The 18430-nt window shown below is 39.5% G+C and overlaps 1 protein-coding gene and 2 long non-coding RNA genes across 4 annotated transcripts in view; 2 read left to right on the forward strand and 1 right to left on the reverse strand.

The window, feature by feature from the left end:
• LOC142823089 (uncharacterized) overlaps positions 1 to 2058 on the reverse strand; it is a 35970-nt gene extending 33912 nt beyond the window's left edge. Inside the window, exon 1 of the long non-coding RNA XR_012898433.1 lies at positions 1956 to 2058. This is a non-coding gene — a long non-coding RNA (uncharacterized LOC142823089). The remainder of the gene's footprint in view (positions 1 to 1955) is intronic.
• RPS6KA3 (ribosomal protein S6 kinase A3) overlaps positions 1 to 18430 on the forward strand; it is a 131639-nt gene that overhangs the window by 16333 nt on the left and 96876 nt on the right. For both annotated transcript variants that reach the window (XM_006116147.4, XM_006116148.4), the window contains exon 2: positions 678 to 734. In XM_006116147.4, coding sequence (XP_006116209.1) covers positions 678 to 734 — 57 coding nt within the window. The remainder of the gene's footprint in view (positions 1 to 677; positions 735 to 18430) is intronic.
• Positions 741 to 14609, forward strand: LOC142823092 (uncharacterized). The gene is made up of 2 exons (XR_012898434.1): positions 741 to 6392; positions 8674 to 14609. It is a non-coding gene; the product is annotated as an uncharacterized LOC142823092 (long non-coding RNA).

Genomic DNA, 18430 nt, shown 5'->3' on the forward strand with positions numbered 1-18430 from the left:
CTAGAACTGTCTACAATTAAACTGAAAATAATAATTCAGACGCTTTGTAACTATGCCCAGTGACCAAGATGAGCAACAGTATAATGCTCATGCTTTGTTGCATTTTAGTAACATGCTGTGTTGTGCTTCATAGAAAGAGAGGTAAATTGGTTGGGTATGCTCTTGAAAGTGTGAAGTGGTAATAACCAGGGCCATGACCTTCAAGCCTGAACATCATTGTTCTATTATAAAACTGTGAAGTTATCCATTCCAGCTTGTGTGGGTTTTTTTAACTAAATCAAACTAAAACAATTTTATTGAAATCTAAACTGTAACAATAATTGTTATTTTGCAGCACTTCTGAAAGTGATGGAAATGTCTTAATACATGTAGTTGGGGAAAGGAGTGCTATTTTTGCTGAATAACTCCCATTGTAGGACTCATTTGGACTGCTGTGTGATACTATATGGGCATTGGAGTTTGGGTGTTGCTCTGTGATAGCCACATCATTCTTATCTTTTGATAAAGATGTCACCTTTGTGTTACCCAGTTGAACTTTACTGGGCTTTAGAGACTACCATGCTCATAATATTATTATGATGGGGGCTGTGTAAGCACCCAAAGAAATATTTTTCTGCTTTTTTAACGGAATTCAGCAGTTTTAGTAACATGCTGTGTATTTGCTATATTTATTATAGAATGGGCAACAAATTATGGATGAACCTATGGGAGAAGAAGAGATTAATCCGCAAACTGTAAGTAAAAAATTGCAAATATAAGCAAGGATAATTGTTTTGTGATATATTGTTATAAGTCTCTCAAAGACTAAGGGCTTGCTATAACCCTTGTAGTGTACTCCTTTGTTCATTACACCTAAATTGTATATCATGAACCTATATTTTTCGGGAAAAGCTCTCTTCTGTATTAATCCACTGGTTCAATACAGTATTCCTTGTGTTTAGTGCTGAAATAAATTCAGCTTGTTGTACAATATTCCTGATATTTTTAGTGATACGGTATTTCTCTATGGACGGTATGAAGCTGTATCTTGTGAAAGTCTGGGGAAAACCAGTGACTCTGATAGCTGGAAAGGGCACAAATGTGGCATTTGAGATTAGGTGGCCTTTGGCAGTAGTGAGGGGATACATTTTCCCCCCCATTTAGACTGAGGAATCTGTGATCACCCATACAGGTAAGCAAAGTGTCCCATGGCAAGCTATTGGCTTTCCTCAGTGGTTTTACAGACCATATAGGAAAAACTTAAAAAACAGTGAATAGTCTAGTAGCACTTTAAAGACAAACAAAACATGTAGATGGTATCATCAGCTTTCATGGGCACAGCCCACTTCTTCATATCAGAAAGAGGCAGCAAGGGAAGGGAAGAGAGAGAGGCTGCTGGAAGGAGCCGGCTTAAAAGCTGGTTCCTCTGAGCTCCATGGGAGGGAGCAAGACCGCCGTGGCGGCATTACACCTTTGAAATGCCATATGGAGCCCGGGGCCAGTGGGGAGTCCCTCTGGGGCTTTTGTACATTTCAAAGCGGAAGTGCTTGCATGGAGTCCGGGGTCAGCGGGGCTCCACACAGTACTTCAAGCTTTGAAATACAAATGTACATTTCAAAGTTGGAATGCTGCCTCTGCACCCCTGCTCCCTCCCACAGAGCTGAGGGAAACCAGCTTTTAAGCCGGCTCCCCCAACACCACCTCCTCATCTAAATCATCTAGTCAACTAGTATGTCAATTATGCGAAAAGCTTTTGCTTATCGAATAGTCGGTTAGTTGCTTACATCCCTAACTGACACCAGTGCCATAGTATTATTGTTCATTGTTTTTTTTTTTTTAATTGTTTTGTAAGGTCTAGCGTTTTGTGAAGTTGAGGGGTCAAATTTCATGTGGATACAATTTAAATAAAAAATTAAATCTTAGCGCTTTTTTAAGAAGTGAGTTCTGAACTGCATCTATAACAGAGGTCTGCATACTTTGCCTTCTAGTCTGTTAGGGTAAGCTGCTGGTGCACCAGGAGATTCGTTTGCTTGCAGAGTCTGAGGCACATGCTGGCTGCAGGCACGTAGTCTTTCTGCTATTCCCAGCCTATTGGAGCTAACAGCAGCCAATGGGAGCTTAGAGGCATTATGACTACAGCCAGCACATTCCTCAGCACAGGCTGATGTTAAGGAGCTGGGACCAGAATTTTGTATAAGTCGGCTTATAAATGAGTCATTGACTTTTTAACATGTTTTTGTCTGTAAGTTGTGGAGGATCGGTCACCTTATGAACAAATGGGCTTATGTTTAAGTATATATGGTAATTTTTTTTAAACTAAGGCTTACTCATCTTCTCACAAATATGTATTAGATAGTACACTATGACTTTGATCTAATCTCCTGCTTATTAGAAATAATAAGAAAAGTTAGCTCTTCTTCAAGTTCTTGTCCCTATAGGTGCTCCTCTGTAGGATGGGTATTAGAGATTTTAGTCGGCAGTGTCTGCTAAAGATATAAAAATTAAAACTCACTTACTTAAAACCGATTGAAATTGGTTACATGGTTAAACGCCTTGCGGACTGCTAGCTCTATGGTCTTTAACCAATAAATTATTTGTGATAGGGTGCGGTCACAGAAGATCACTCGGGGTTGCTTCCCGGTATGCTGATAAAGCACTGACACTTGCCTCCTTGCTCTCTGGTGGTTCTCACCACCCTGTCCACTTGGACCAGATCTCCTGATCTCCCCTAGCCAAGGCATGGAATTGAGATCATGCCTCCCTGAAGAGCAATACAGACACTGAAACTCTTCAGGGCTGACAAGAATGCAGTTTTGGGCCCAGCTTCCAGGGAAACAACCCCCAAATGAGATCAGAATCCCAAATAAATTATTCAGGTAAGCCCCATTTAACAATGAAAGGAGGATGTACACAGGGTATTTCATTTTAAAGGCAAAACTGTCTCTTTCTGGCTAAACTGGGGAATTCAGAAACCCAAACTATCTCCTCACAAATAATTTCAAAATGGATCTGACACAAAGTGGGAATACATTTAGTTTTTTGTATGAATACTGTGTGTGTGCCTCAGTTTCTTCCATGCTACTCAGGTATCTATGTGGTAAGGCAAGGATGTGTGATCATTGCTGAGGCCCACAGGGAGCAGGTGTGATGGACTGCTTGGGCACAGAGAATGGTTGGCCATCTGTGTGTAACCCCTCCTGTAGGCTAGCCCAGTGTGAGGTTATTCAGCATAGGGGAAGCTTGTGACTTCTTACACCACTGTGGGGGGAGGGCTAGGCCTGAGGCTGCTTGGTGTGCTCTGCGTTGTGTATGTGTGAGTGCACCTCAGACCAGACCCACTCCAACAAATCACCAGGAACAGGCTTTATTCTGTAAAAAACATAGAACAGGAAAACAGTTCAGCAGCCCCTTCTCTCAGCATGCAGCCTGTGTGCTGCTTCTAGCACAGTCCTTGCTGAGACCCTGCTGGGGGCAGAGGGCACATCCTGGAAGGAACCAGGAAGTTCTCCCAACATGCTGCAGTTTGTAGTCCACAACTTGTAGTTCCCAGGGCTGCTGCTGAAACACACTGGACCTTGGGCTACATGTGTATTGGCATTTGATGTCTGGGCCTTTTCTTCTGCAAGAATCAGCAGAAATTGTTGGAGAACAATTGTACAATACTGGTTGAGTCACTGCAAAAGTTGGGGTTCACGGCTCATTTGGGGTGTGTAAGACTTGCCTAGTTGTCCCTGCCAGATGGATTCATTGTGAGAAGGTTACAGAGTGAACAGGGTGATGCTGAATGCTCTGAGGTCAGACGCAAGAACCACTGAAGCCAAGGAGTCATCTTGTCCTGATGAAAATGTGCCCTGAGATTTGAGATGCTACATTTAGTCTTACTAGACGTCATTTGGCATGGTTTCAGAGCACAGAGATTGATCCTGATAGGGTCTCACAGGGCATCGGTGCTTGCTCAATCAAAGTTCAAGTGACTTCTTCTGTCCTGCTTCAGACACAATGTGGAATAACTTACTTTTATCAGGCACTGTGCCTTAGCTATAGCTGTTGTAGTTACTGGAATAAATTACCAATGGAGGTTATGGAATCTCCATCATTGGAGACTTTAAGAGCAAGTTAGACAAAGACCTGATCCTAACACCCATTTTTGATCGCTGCTTTTCAGGGTCTTCAGTTACCACAGGCTTTGAATTGCAAGAGAGTCTTGCAGCTTTTCCACCCTTCCTGCTCTTACACTGCATGTATGGCCCCCAACAGACAGTGCTTTTGCAAAAAATCCAATCTTGTGCTCATAAGGTGAATTTACAGCTACAGTGTACTCCTTACTAACTGCAATACCTCAAAGATATTGCAGGGTAAGTAACCATTCTTTTTAGCAGATGCAGGTGAGAAAAGTATACCATAAACATCTTAATCCTATGAAATATGTAGAAAAAATTCTGATGTGGTAACTTTATGACTTCCTTTAGTATGTATTTGTAGTTTAGCTTATATGTATATGAATAGAATGGGAATCAAATGTTGCTCTTTGTACTATTTCATGTTTTGCTAGCTCTCTAGTTATGCACTGGTCTATCATAACTCAAGCACAGTTACAGAAGTGTGGAAGCGTTATTGAATAGATGTGGAAACTGAGGGACATTGAATTGGAAGCGGAACGTGTGAGGGAAAGAAAAAAGGTGGTGGGCTTTTTTATAAAACTTCAGGTAGGGCTGGGAATGAAAACTGAATTCATTCATTTTGTATATGTTTTGAGGAAGGCTTCAACAACATAAGTTTGTAGAGGTGCCTGATCCCCAGTCTAATTGTGCCTATCGACTACTGAGACTCATCTTTCTGATAAAGGATTGTGGTATGTGAAGTCAAAACATAGTTCAGAGCATAATTTGATGTTGGTGAGGATGCAACTGTGCAGGGCTTAGAAGGCAAAGGCAAGAAATTGGAAGTTGGTACAGTAGTCGGGATGGACCTAGTGGAGAGATTTGAAGAGTAACATAACATGGTGATCTGAGTGGTTGATTGAATGTTATCAGCTGTGCTTCGTCTAAGAGCAAATGATCTGGGAATTGAAGACTACAGATGATGTTGCAGTGATCCAAGGTGCAAGATGACTGGTGTATGGGTGATTATTTTAGAATCATGGGCAAAAGAGGAAGGGATTTTATCATTTGCAAAAGAAGTAGCACAAAGACTTTATTTGCTAGGATATCAGTTCTCCAAATCTGATCATCTCTGAGCTTTCCGTAGGTAAACGTTTGCAAGTGTCTTGGGATAAATAATTTAATCTTGAAGTTTTGAATTCTTTCTCTGAGGAAGCTGCAGCTCTAACATAGCACCATGTTAAATACATCCCACTAATATATTATTGACTGTGGTACTAAAAATATTTTAATAGACATAATTATATTTGTATTCTCACATCAGATCAATAGTACTTTAAGTACTGGACACATTTAAATGGAGTTTAAAGCTCTCATGTTTTGTCATTAGCTATTGGGTAAAGGTAGATTGAAATCTTTCTTTCATAAAAAGGCTTGACGTTTTACAAAATATTTTAAACTGGCTAAATAGGTAAAAACTTCATGATACTCTTTTTAAAGGATAATGTTTGTGGATAAGCCAACAAATTCTGCTGGGTCATTAGATTAAAATAAATGAGCACATATAGCCCCATCCATCGTCTGACCCCATATTTTGTTGTCCTCCGTATTTTGTTGGTACCAAGACTTTTTCTGCAACATGTACAGTCAACAGGATCCAGCACGTGGCTGTGCAGCACCTACGCAGCACTTACATTGTGCAGAGGGCCTTGCATTTGGCCCTCCTCCGCTGGGTGAATTTTCTTCCTCAACCTTTTGCATGCATTAGTAGATGAATACAAGTAAACCATATAAGCACATTGCATTCCCTTTGAAAAGAAGCTAAAAGTTACTTACTGTACTTTTAAAATAGTCCTTAATTCACTTTTCAGACAAAAACCTCATAAAACACAAATATCCCACAATAAATTAGTATTCCTGTTTTATTTAATTGTGTTTATAATTTTATTTTTTGTAGATAGATTTCATCTTTTTGGGGAGAGGGAGAACCAGGAATAAATAACTTTTGCAACAGCATGTTGCTATCAGTCTGCCAAGGCTTCCTGTGCTGATCTCCTATGCTATTAGCTACATGAGTACTATTGCCTTCCAGCTTTTTCTTATTTCCCCCACCATCCCTGTAATCAGACTTCGTTTTTCTAACAGTGTTTGACTTGCCTGACAGGAAATTTTCTAATTGCCGGAACAGCTAGTAGCAGCAAGAACATTAGGGTTTGGTCTTCCCTGTTAAACACAGGATCACTCAGAACATTTAAACATCATGGTTTCTTAGCCATGTTTAAGTTTCTGGCTCTACGTATTCGCTCTATTCGGGTAAGTTTGGTTCCCGATTTAAAAGAATTAAATAGAAGTTTAGAATTTTTACAACCTGAAGTTAAACTGATAATTTTTAAGGTGGCATGTGATATTTGCTGCTGTGTGAAATACATCTATGTATGAACTAGTAAACTTCTGATATCTCTATATTCATGATGGTTTTCACTACATTTAAAAAAATGAACTGAATACATAAATTTCTGTTAAATTCATATTTACAGAGCATTTCTTGAAGAAAATATTTTACTTAACTCTACAGTTTTTACTTACTGTACAGTTTTCTGAGTCAAATTCCAGGTTTGTTTTAAACTTTGCACTTTCAAATATATAAAAAATATACAAATGCAGCTTAACATGTCTTGAATTATAACACACAAATTTTTTTTTATAAATAATATTAAGTTTTTGCCTTTTAAATATTAAGAAGCTGGTAGCCAAGCGCTTATTAGGAAAATTGATACTTCTGCTTAGGCAGATTATATGCCTAACTCAATTTAAATGGTACCAATAATAGCAATTTTCAACAAATTATACCATTTTGATTTTTTTTTTTTACATAGTTTAAAGGAAACTTCTAAGCACACAATTGTTCTTTATCACTAGAAAATTTTGTGAAGGAGAGATGTATGCAATATTCATATGTAAATACAAACAGTAACTTAGCATTTAAAATTTCTGAAGGTCAAAAATGAATTTTCATATTTCCTAACTTTCCACTAGTGAGTCCAAAAATTGTTCAGTTTAAAGAATTGCTTGTGTCTTAAGATGCTGGTATTTTTAATTTTTTTTAAATTAACATGCAAAATTTCATGGAATTAATAAATAGAAAATTGACCCAATATTGGGTTAAACTTTTCAATAATACTTTACACTGAAAACTGAACCATAATTTTGCCTACTGTAATTGAAACAGTTAATCCATAAGTAACACTTCAGTGTATATGTAAAACAAAACTAGATTAAGCTTATTGTTAATTTTCAGATGGCAAAAAGGTTCTTACCTAGTTTTTATTTGACTTCTTTTGGGAGATTCTGCTAAAAAGGGTGGATGCATTATAGTATTTACAAGTTACCTGTCTGACAATTTTTTTAAAGGTTGATTTGCTTTTTTTTTTTTTTTAAATGGCATTGCTATATATTTAAAGTTCCGGTGGATTTGAAATGTTCAGTAGAGGAATTTGTAATATGATTCATTTGACCAAACCATTGTGTGTGTGTATATATACTGTTGCTTATGCAGGTTAAATTTTAGTATACCTCTAAATAGTTTACCAAATTAATAACAATAGAAAATGTTTGTGTGTATTGTCAGTATCAATAGACTCTACATAAAATATTGTTCGGTCATTGGGTTAGTATTACTTCCCTTTCTGTAGGTGGAAAAATTGGGTGCTGCACATGTGCAAGAATTTTTTTTTCTAACCTCATTAGCAGATGAGTTTCTTTTTAATAGAAGAACTTTAACTGCCATCATGAAAGTGCTCTGAAAGAATGGGATCAAAGCTTGTGAATTTTGCATTGAAATCAGTAGGAAATGCAAGTTGCACCCCAAGATTTTTTTTTTCCTATATGAACATCCATGGTCTAGTACAGGAGTTGCAACCTATGGCTCACGAGCCAGATATGGCTCTTCTGGAGCTACTACTGACACCCCCCGCCCCCCCCCCCCCCGGCAGCAGGCGGCCTGCTGTGGCACAACAGCCTTATTTCAGCACTGAAGCACCAGTGAGGTGTTTCAGTTGGGGGTCTCATCAGTGAGGGTTGTGTGTGTGTGTGGGGGGGGGGGGGTTGTTTTTTGGTTTTTTGCTTCTCCCTCGACCCAAAAATATAATAATTTTCTTGATTTAAAAATGAAGCCTGGCCAGCAAGCCCCCAATTGGGGCCAAGACCTCATCTGGCCACAGCGTCATAACACTCCTGCAGCCCCCAACCTTGAACCCATCATACACTTAAACCCATTGGATGCAGAGCAGCCTCTGTCCATAAGGCGCTCGGGGACCCCCATAGGTGGAGGCTGCTTCACAGCAGCCTCCCCTGTCCCTCCACCCATGCTGCTGCCTCTGATGGGAGGGAGCAGCAGCACAGGCAGGGGAGGTGACACTGAAGAGCTGGTGCTGGGGGGAACCGGCTTTTAAGGCAGGTGGATCTGCTGCTTCTGGGGTGATACAGAGGTAGAAAGAGGGGAGAGTGTGTGTAGTCGTCAAGATTAATTGATAAGCCCAGGCTTATCAGTTAATCAATTAGTCAACTACAGGTTGATATGCCTACTCATCACTAGGTTGACATGGAGCAGGAGGACTGCCTTTTCTGGCCTACAGCGATGTAAAAGAAGTGGGTGGAGTTCAGTGTAATGAAGAATCCTGAACTTCTACCCTGCTGAAGCCAGTGAACCAGTAGCTAAGACACTGGGCAAAGCATCATGCTGGCTGGCGCCGTATAAACACATAGACGTAGCAGCTTGAAGCCCAGCTCCTTCAGTAATTTCAAATCAAAGCCAGCATAATGATTGAGACACCAGGAGGGGAATGCAAACAGGATACCCAAAGAGAAGAATTAGAATATAAACTATTTCTTTGGCTACCAATGCACACTGGTAAGTAAAATAATTTTTTTTAAACTCTTTTTTTCAAAATGCATGGAAAACCTTGCTTTCAGGTAAAACCATAAAGCCATATCTGTAGTAACACATCAATTATTTTGGTGTCATTTGACATTGACTGTGCCTAATATTTTAAAAGCTTTTAAAAGCTACCTCCCTTTCCATATTTTAAAGAAGAACAAACTTAAATAATTCTAAATAAATAACTTCACTTATAATTGATTATTAAAGTTGAAGGAAATCTACATTCTGCTTGTTTGCTTCTCTCAGGTACCTTTGTGCTGGGGGCATATATAATACCTTTGAACTGATATTCTGTCTGTTACTTCTCTTTATGATCAATTTTCCTTTCAATTCTTAAGTACTACAGTATTGACATTTCAAACATTGCAAGGGACTGTTCACTACAGAAGCAGCTGTTATCAGTGAAGTTACAGGATAAACTAAACAATTTAGTCATTTTACTTTTTTTTTACAGAATTCAAATTTTAGGCGAAAGTTCAGTTAACAATATCATTTTAAACTAGGCAGACGCTTTATGCCATGCTGCACCTCACATTTTTCTAAAACTTCAGAAGCTGTGAAATGTTCTTAAGCTATTAAAATATTTTGAAAGGCAATTTTTTTTATTTAATGAACTAAATAGACTGAGGTTGCTATTTTAAAAACATGTAACATTGTTACCACATTATACAGGCTTGCATTTTTGTATTTAATGTGGAAAACATTTTTAAGCTCTGGAATATGCGATACAAAGATGACTGATTTGCATTTTTTATAGCTTGTTTGTTTTTACAGTTTTGTTTATAGGGATATTTTAGTTTTTCTAGATAGCAATGAAATGATTTGTCCTGACTTTGATAGCAAGTTACAGAAAGTAAATACATTTAGTTGACTTCCTGGCTTAAGGGAGGGGAGGAAAAGGAAATTATGTACAAGTCAGGGAGTTGTGCCAACACTGAGTCATCCTTCTAAAATCACTTGATATCATCATGTTGGATCACTGTCCTTAACAGTGGGGTACCAGAATATGATTATCCTTATATAACTTATTTGAAAGACACTTTAAATATGCTAAATAATGTTGAAAATGTTCCTCGTATTGTTACTTTTCTACTAACATAAGAAATTTCATATAGTATATTTTAAGTATGTCACTGAAGTTTACCCGATATAGTATAAAGTCCAGTTGACTGTAATTGGTAAATACATAATGGGGTTACAATAAATAGGCAGAGGAAACTTCCAGCAGTGTCTACAAGAAGTCTAAGTAACTTTCCAGGGAAATAGTGCTCCTCTTTTCATTCATATCTTTTCTGTTGATGAATACTCACAAGACTTGAAAAAGTCCATGTACCCCAGTGAGTAAAACTTTTCTCTTACCTTTAACAGAATATAAGCTTTCCTGTACAAAGAGTTTCTGCCCTTTGTGGTTGCACAGGTTACACTCCCAAACACAAACTAAGCCTTCCTGCTCAACTGTTTGTAGTAATGTTACTTTTATAAAAAACAGAATGTGGACAGGCAATATACATTACAATCACAAATTGCTCTCGGTGGTAGGAACTAGTACATTCTATGGGGAGAAGGTAAATTTCTAACAGTAGGGAAATAGATAACTTTGGATTTAGTTATAAAATAAATATTTTCACTTTAGAACCGGTCTTTTTATCTTTTATTCTGCTAGAAAGTTGACAGTTCTTATCAAATAATTTCACATGCCAGTCTTATTTGTAGATTTTATATCCTTTTTTGTTTTTGTTGGAAACCACAGCAACAGAGGAGCTCAGTCTTATTATCTGGTTTCTAGTTCCTGTTTACATGGAAATGGATATTGGATCTGCGAAAATATAACATTATAATTGAAAAACTTAGCACTTTTCAAAATTAAATGGAGCCTGTGTCAACTGGATTTTAAAAACTGTTAACTGACAGATTTCAGAATACGAATTTTAAAATACGGAGTCATCCAGTGGAATAGTTTCTAGTAAGAATTTACAACCAGAAGGGACAACCATATCATCTAGTCCAGTGGTTCTGAAACTGGGTTGGGACCCCAAAATAGGGATGTTAGCATGTTGTGTACACAGTTAACTGATAAGCCTTTGCTCGCCAGTTAATCCTATCAACTACATACACTTGTTGCCCCGGTATCAGAGGCAATGGGCGGGGGGAACGTGAGGGGGAGGTGGGAGCTGGTGGTAGCAGGGAGCTGGCTTAAAACCCAGATTTCCCTAAGCACTGGCTTCAACTAGCCTCCCTGCATATAAGCATGTAACCACTGAAAAATTCTGCAGTTACACATTTACAAAAATAAATATTTGCTAACATCCCTGCCCCAAAGTAGATTGCTTGCATCTCCATTTTAATGGGCTCACTAAGGCTGCTGTTAGACTTGCTGGGCCCTGGGACTAAAACCTGAGTCCACCACCCAGGGTCAAAGCTAACACCCTTCAACTTTTCCCCCCTTCCACTCTCACCTCGGGCGGTAAGGCTCGGGGGTCCTGTATTAATTTTTGTTGTCAGAAGGGGTCATGGTTAAGTGAAGTTTGAGAACCGTTGAGCTAGTCTGTACTGGCACTCCAACCCTCCACACACACTGAAATGAGGTTAAAGCCTCAGCACTGGCTTCCTGCTGCAGGGGCAAGCCTTGTGGGCCAGATCTGGCTTCTGAGGGACAGGAAGAAGCTCCGCATACTGCCATTCCCCTTCCTCCGATTGGGGAATGGCAGCACAGGAAGCCACTCGCTTGAAGACTTTCCCCACTGCTCCTATTGACCACAGTCCTGGCCAATGGGTGGTGTGGAACCAGGTAAGTGCCTCTAAGCCCAGACCCTCCACCCACACTGCTGTGTACCCCCTTTCTGCTGATATCACACTCCTGCATCCTACCTTCCTATCTATCCCCATCTTCAGACCGCTCCTACATCCTACCACCCAGCCAGACCCCTCCTACACATCCACTTTGTTGTCATGGGTGATAGTCTGGTGGTCCGTGGAAAGGTTTACATTGAGCGGGGTGGGCCATACGCCAAAATGTTTGAGAACCACTGATGTAGTGAAAAGAGACATAACAAGGTAAGTGGAGGGAAGCAGAAATAGGACAAATTCATAGTAGAATTGAGTGCATGTTTTTAAGTGAGGATAATTAATGTTTGGAAAAATTACCAATGGTTTGTCCAGACTGTAATCCTTTGTCCAGAGCTGGGTCAGCGTACGTGTTCAGACATCATCCAGGTCTCATTTTTTCTCACCATAAAACCTAAATTATTGATAACCATGACACAGAATCTGAGGTCTATGTTTTGGGTTTTTAAGGAAATAGAGTTAGCAGGTATTCTCAGTGTTAGAGGTGTAGCCGAGTTAATCTGTAACTGAAAAAATTTAACAAATAACAAATAGTCTTGCAGCTTGTTAGTCTCTAAAGTGTTTCAAGACTATTCATTATTGAAAAATTTTCATATCACTTTGTCTCCTAATTCAGACCTAAAAGGTTCTCTACTTATGTGCTACAATCTAATTATAATTCCCCTCATCTTTCCACCAAAGCCAAGAAAAAAAATCTGATTCTAAGGCAGTAAATTCAATTAAGAAAGCTGAGTAAAGATGTAAAGTGTCTGAACATAAACCTGTCCCATGTTTTGTCAGTTTAGATTATAATTTGATGGAATCTCTGAGTGAGGGGGAGAATTCTTCATTTAAAAAAAAATCCCACAAAAAAAGGGAGGCTTTGTGTGTTGCCCCTACTCCCAGCACAATATCTCAGCTCCCATTGTTCTGGGGGTGGGGGCATGTGGTGCGGAAAGGCACATGAAGCAGCCAGCCACTTTGAGGCTGCTCCATGCCATAGTCCCAGTAGGGCAGGTCGTGGGCCAGATTGAAAGGCTTGATGGGCCGGATTTGACTTGTGGGGTGTATCTTGCCAACCCCTGATTTAAATGCTGATTTTAAGCAAAATGGGAAGCATCCTTCAGAGCATTGTTCAGCAATTCATTCCTTTTCCTTTAGAACTTCAGAAATTGAAATTGGAAAGCTATTAAGTCACTAGCCTGCTGCTTTTTCCCCTCCTCACCCTCAGAAAATGTGGGCTTGTTCTAACAAAGTTGTTACGTTATAGAGAAAAGGCAGAAAAATATTGTTCTTAGTGGGGTTAAGGGAGAAACTAAATTCTCTACAGGTTTCTCAGTAATTTTCTAGAATATAAATGTTCTCAACACAACTGAAAGCCATAGGTTTCTACTATATTTAGATATGCCATGGGGAAGGGGTATAGAGGATAGTCTTAACTAAGTGCAGTAAAGGTAAGAACAGAAAATATGTGGCCCAAATGGGGACTCTCACCCATTTTGTGCACTGGAGGAGTGGGTGGGTATTTATATTCTGTGCTTTTACTGAAAGGATCTCTGTCACCCATGTGTACTGGCTCTTGCCACATTTCTCTCCCTCCCCCCCCCCCCCAACATACACACATACAGACACACTGCCTCTATATTTTTTTATATCTGTATCTTTTATCGTGTATATTTTCTTTTGGGCCTGGGAGGAAAGAATTGAAAGAATCCTCAATAGTATTATTAGTTTAGATCCCCTATTCAGGATACTTGTAAAATAGTAACCTGGCCTTCATTGTGCACTTTCTCCTCCTATTACACCATCACCCAGTACTCTAGATATTCAGCCAAATTTGGTTGTGATATTTTACAGTCCGTGACTGTTCTTAGAGATACAATGCATTTGTCATTCCACGATCCATCGTCCTATCCTTCTACATCAGAGTATTTGGAAAGAAGGAACTAAGGAGGCTTGGGGTCAGCCAGTCCCTTTTATGCTGATGCCAGTGGCACGCACACAGCAGCAGAGGGAATTCAAGCTGCCCTGACAGGTACTACTAAGGGAAAATCTTATGGCAACTGTGCATAGGGGCACAAACGCACCTAAAGTTGAATGGACATATGCAGCCCATCTCGAAGAACAATAGTTATGGAAGTTCAGTAACCACTTTTTTGCTAAATTAATTACAAGCTTCTTGACTAGTTTTATTTGTCATCTTGCTTCTTAGAAAAAAATAACTTGCTCAATTATTGTGAATCTTTCTTGAATGCATTGGGGGAAAATGCAAGGGTTTTTACATGATTTTTCATAAATGTGTGTTTTCCTGTGTTTTGACGTGCCAGAAACTCTGTGGTGGTTAAAGTACAAATTTATGTAATTATTGTTAACTGATTGATTGAAGAAATATTTTCCTGTGCCATCATTGTTCTAATTGCATGTGGAATGCGGGGGAAAAAATTAGTGTACTGTTTTGCTTTGGTCTTACTAGGAATTTGCACTAAATAAAGCACATGACTTTAACCAAGAGAGATGCTGGCACTTACAAATTAGTTATATAAACATTTAAAAGTGTGTTCAGCAGTTAATGTAGGAACTTAAAGCTTTACAGAACTCTTGAAAGGCAACTTAAGTTAAAATGGCAAGCTTTTACATACAGCATGTAGGATGGCAGTGTGCCAGAAAGCCCATCTAGGTCTATTTTCAGTTCACTGTTTTGCAATGCTGTAATAAAACATGCAGGACAGTGAAAGCAATGTGTCAGTCTCTAATGATGCCTAGACCCCGTTATGTTACTAAATGTTTTGTTATGAATATACATTGTTCAACCTGATATATTCATTAAATGTCACTTCAAAACGGCAGCACAAAATGTCCATAGAAGGGTTTCTGAAAGGTTCATAGGAAAATCTTCAGGAACCTTTTTTTAAACTGGAAAAAATGAGCAGTTGACTAGTGTTAGATGAACCTGCAGAACATGAACAAACTGTTATTCATGTTAGCTGTTCTTCAAGTTTGATAACTTTTTATATATACACTCCAAGATGAACACCAAATTACATTAATATTTTCACATCAACATAAACAATTATAATTTTATTAATGGTAAACTTAATCCATTTGCTGCAATCCATTAATACTTTGCTTAATAGAAAAGAAACTGAGCAATAGTACTATTTTGTTGTGAACTAATGTAGCAATAAGTATTACTGTTCAGGGGATAAGTATATAAGCAAGCATCACATAGTAATTAAGATTAAGCCACAAGCTACTGTCTATAATTGTTTGGGGGTACTAAACAAACAGAACTTCTAACTGCATTGTCATTCTGAGAGACCCAAACCAGGAATTTAAAGTTTGTAAATAAAATATTAAAGAATATTACTTAATTCCAAAATTAGGCTAGTGGCAGGACTAGGCTGTGGCTAATGGTTATTTTTGTTAATGTGAAATGTTGGTCATCATACTTTCTTTTCTTCCTTTGCTCCCTTACCTGAAGTTTATGTAGAATTTTCAGGATTTTTTAAAAATTTGTCATGAATATATCTTTTTTTAAAAAGGACTTATTTTCGTTGAGCATGAGGAATATTGTTGCCACTGTTAGTGTGTACAAGTGATTGTTAAAATGGTAGCATATGGAATATCCAGCATTGTGTAAAGAGGAATTATAGTAACTTTGTTGCCGCTCCAACGCAACGATGTATCTTGCTTACTGCTGTTTTAGACTGTTCCATTAATTAGATTACATCTGCTTTACTGGGCTGATATTTTGAATGTTATACAGCAAGTCACTGGTACGTGTTGGAGCTGTGTTCTTGGAAAGGGTAATATATATTGGTGACCTGCTGGTACAGTAATGGCATAGTCAAGAGGGGACACTTGGCGGGCCCTCAAGAGGTAGGCAATGATAGGGAGAATGGAGGGATAGAAGTGATAGATGCTTTGGCCAGAGGCTCCAAGAAAAAAGCAAGGCCTGGTAATGTCTTTTCTCTCACCCCCATCCACTTTGTCCTCCCTGCCCGACGCTCCTGCCAGTGAGTGGAATTAAAGCACAGGGGCGTGTGCCATTTTGACTGGTGCTCCTCCAAGGGAATGGGAGTGTAGGAGCGGGAGGCACAGGAGCTTGAAAACCCCTGCACCCAACCCTGTTACCCAGCAGGAATGCTGGGTGGGATAAGAAGTGGGATGGGAGCAGAGCCAGGACTGGGTGGATGGATCAGGATGTTAAGTAGGTGGGCTGTAGTCCATTCTTGCCTCCCCAGGACATATCCATCACTCATCAATAGGGCAATGTGTTCTGGTTCCCATCAGTCCTGATCAGCATATGTCATTAGCGATTTACAGTACCGTACTGCATAAGACACATATGCAGATTAGCAGGGCTCGACAAACCACGGTGAAATCCACTCACCAGCCCTGCACCGCGCATGCGCCAGACCCACACTGTGCATGTGCGCACCGCTGGTGAACAGGGCGACTGGCTGAAATCTACTCACAACGGGCGAGTAGGTAAATGGATTTGTCGAGCCCTGCAGATTACGACCAACATTAATCAGAATATGTTCCCCTATTGATGAGCAAAGGATATGCAAACCAATGGATGGGAGGGAGGACTTATACCAGGGTTTCCCTGTAATAAAGCACGAAAGACTCTGTATTTCCTACAATTTTATTTGTTCTTTCCAAGAAAACTCTTATGTGAAATGTATATGCTGAATAAGTGTGTGTCCTATGACAAGATTAGTGTCTAAACTATTAAAGATTTCTTATGGAATGTGTCTGACTTCCTTTAAGAAGACTGACTATGAATTCAGGCATAACATTTTCAGGAGCAAAAATTTTTAAAAAAACCCAAATTATTTTTGAACAGAACTGCTCATTAGTGTGTTACATTAAGAGTCCATAATTAGTTCATAAAATGATTTTTCATAATTCCTATTTATAAGGAATTAATAGGAAGAGACTGTTATGGATCTGTATCTTTGTCACTAGGAATGTAATAGTGTAACTGTTTAAATGGTTAACCAATAAGCATATGCTTATTGGTAACTATAATGGTTACATGCTGCTCCCAGAAATCTGGCTGCCATCTAGTGCTGCTGGTTCTGTATCAGAGCTTGCAGCGTGGGGTGGCAGCCAGCTCCAAGGAGCTTAAAAGCTGGCTTCTGGGGTAGATCCGCTCCCAGGAAGCCGGCTGTCGCTCCATGCTATAAATTCTACAGTATAAAGTTTATGCTGCAGAGTCTGCAGCACAGCCAGCTGCCAGCCCCACTCCTGAGGAGCTAGCTTTGCTGCAGGCTTGCAGTAAAAGTTATACTGGAGGGCCTGCTGGGTGTAATTGTGTAACCACTAAGACTATGTCTACACTACGAGTTTTCTCTGCAAAAAACATGCTAATGAGGGACTCATTTGCATATTTTCTGCCAATCTGTTTTTGCACAAAAACAAGCAGTATGGACGTTTCTTTTTGCACAAAAACCTCTTTTCCCACAAGATTGGAAAAAGGGGCTTTTGCACGAAAAGAAATCGTCCACACTGCTTGTTTTTGAACAAAAACCCAAGCACAGAAATGAATCGGCACAAAATATGCAAATGAAATCATGACTCATGCAAATGAGTCCCTCATTAGCATGTTTTTTGCCGAGAAAACTCGTAGTGTAGACATAGCCTAAGATTTCTAACAATTACAGTTAACTAATTAACCACTCTTTAACATGTCACAAAGATTTCTTAAAATCTAAATTGGGGCACGGGGGGAGTTTTGTATACTGGACTTGACTTCCATGTCCCAGAGCAAACTGTTCCTGATTTAACTGGCTGGCTTTAATTTGATTCAGATAATATAGATTCCTGGCTTGTTTATCTTAAAATCAAGTTGGAGCTGTCCTTCCGATGATGGGAAAATGAATTTTCTAATTGATTTTATTTGTGCAAATTAAGAAGATAGCTACATAACTACTGTATATTAACTGTAAGGAGATCGTTAATGCATTGAAATAAAATTTTTACATTCTTACAAATTCTTTACTGTAAACTACATTCAGGCCTTTTGACAGAAGATGGTGAGAGAGGGGACACGTCGTCAGTTGTCCTGGGGCCTGGCGATTCGAAGGGGCCTGGGACTCCTGGCCAACACTACTGCGGCTACCATGGCAGCGATGGTGGCCAGCACCTTGGGTCCCTTTGAATCACTGCTAGAGCACCACTTCACTCAGCTCTGTGTGTGGGCTGAGACCAGCGCCGCAGCCCAGGTAGTGCTCCTGGCATTGCCTCTTCCACCCAAGAGCCCATCCCTTCTGAGGGCATGGGGCTGGTGTGTGTGTGTGTGTGTGTGTGTGTGTCTCTCTCTCTCTCACACACACACTCACACTCACACACACACAGACACCTTGCCCCAGTGTCAATGGTAGCTGTTGGTCCTGCTGACTATATTCTAGGCACCGTGACTTTAAAATGTTCTAAGGAGAGTTCATATGCGAAGGTTTGTAAATTCACAACCTTTCAATGATGTAACTGCATAACTACTATAATTATAACTGGTTATAGGATATTTTAGTTAGGTTGAAATAACACAATGTTTTTTAGTGAATATGAGTTTTGTAAATTA

Source organism: Pelodiscus sinensis, chromosome 1 (genome assembly GCF_049634645.1).
Source record: "Pelodiscus sinensis isolate JC-2024 chromosome 1, ASM4963464v1, whole genome shotgun sequence".
NCBI lineage: Eukaryota > Metazoa > Chordata > Testudines > Trionychidae > Pelodiscus > Pelodiscus sinensis.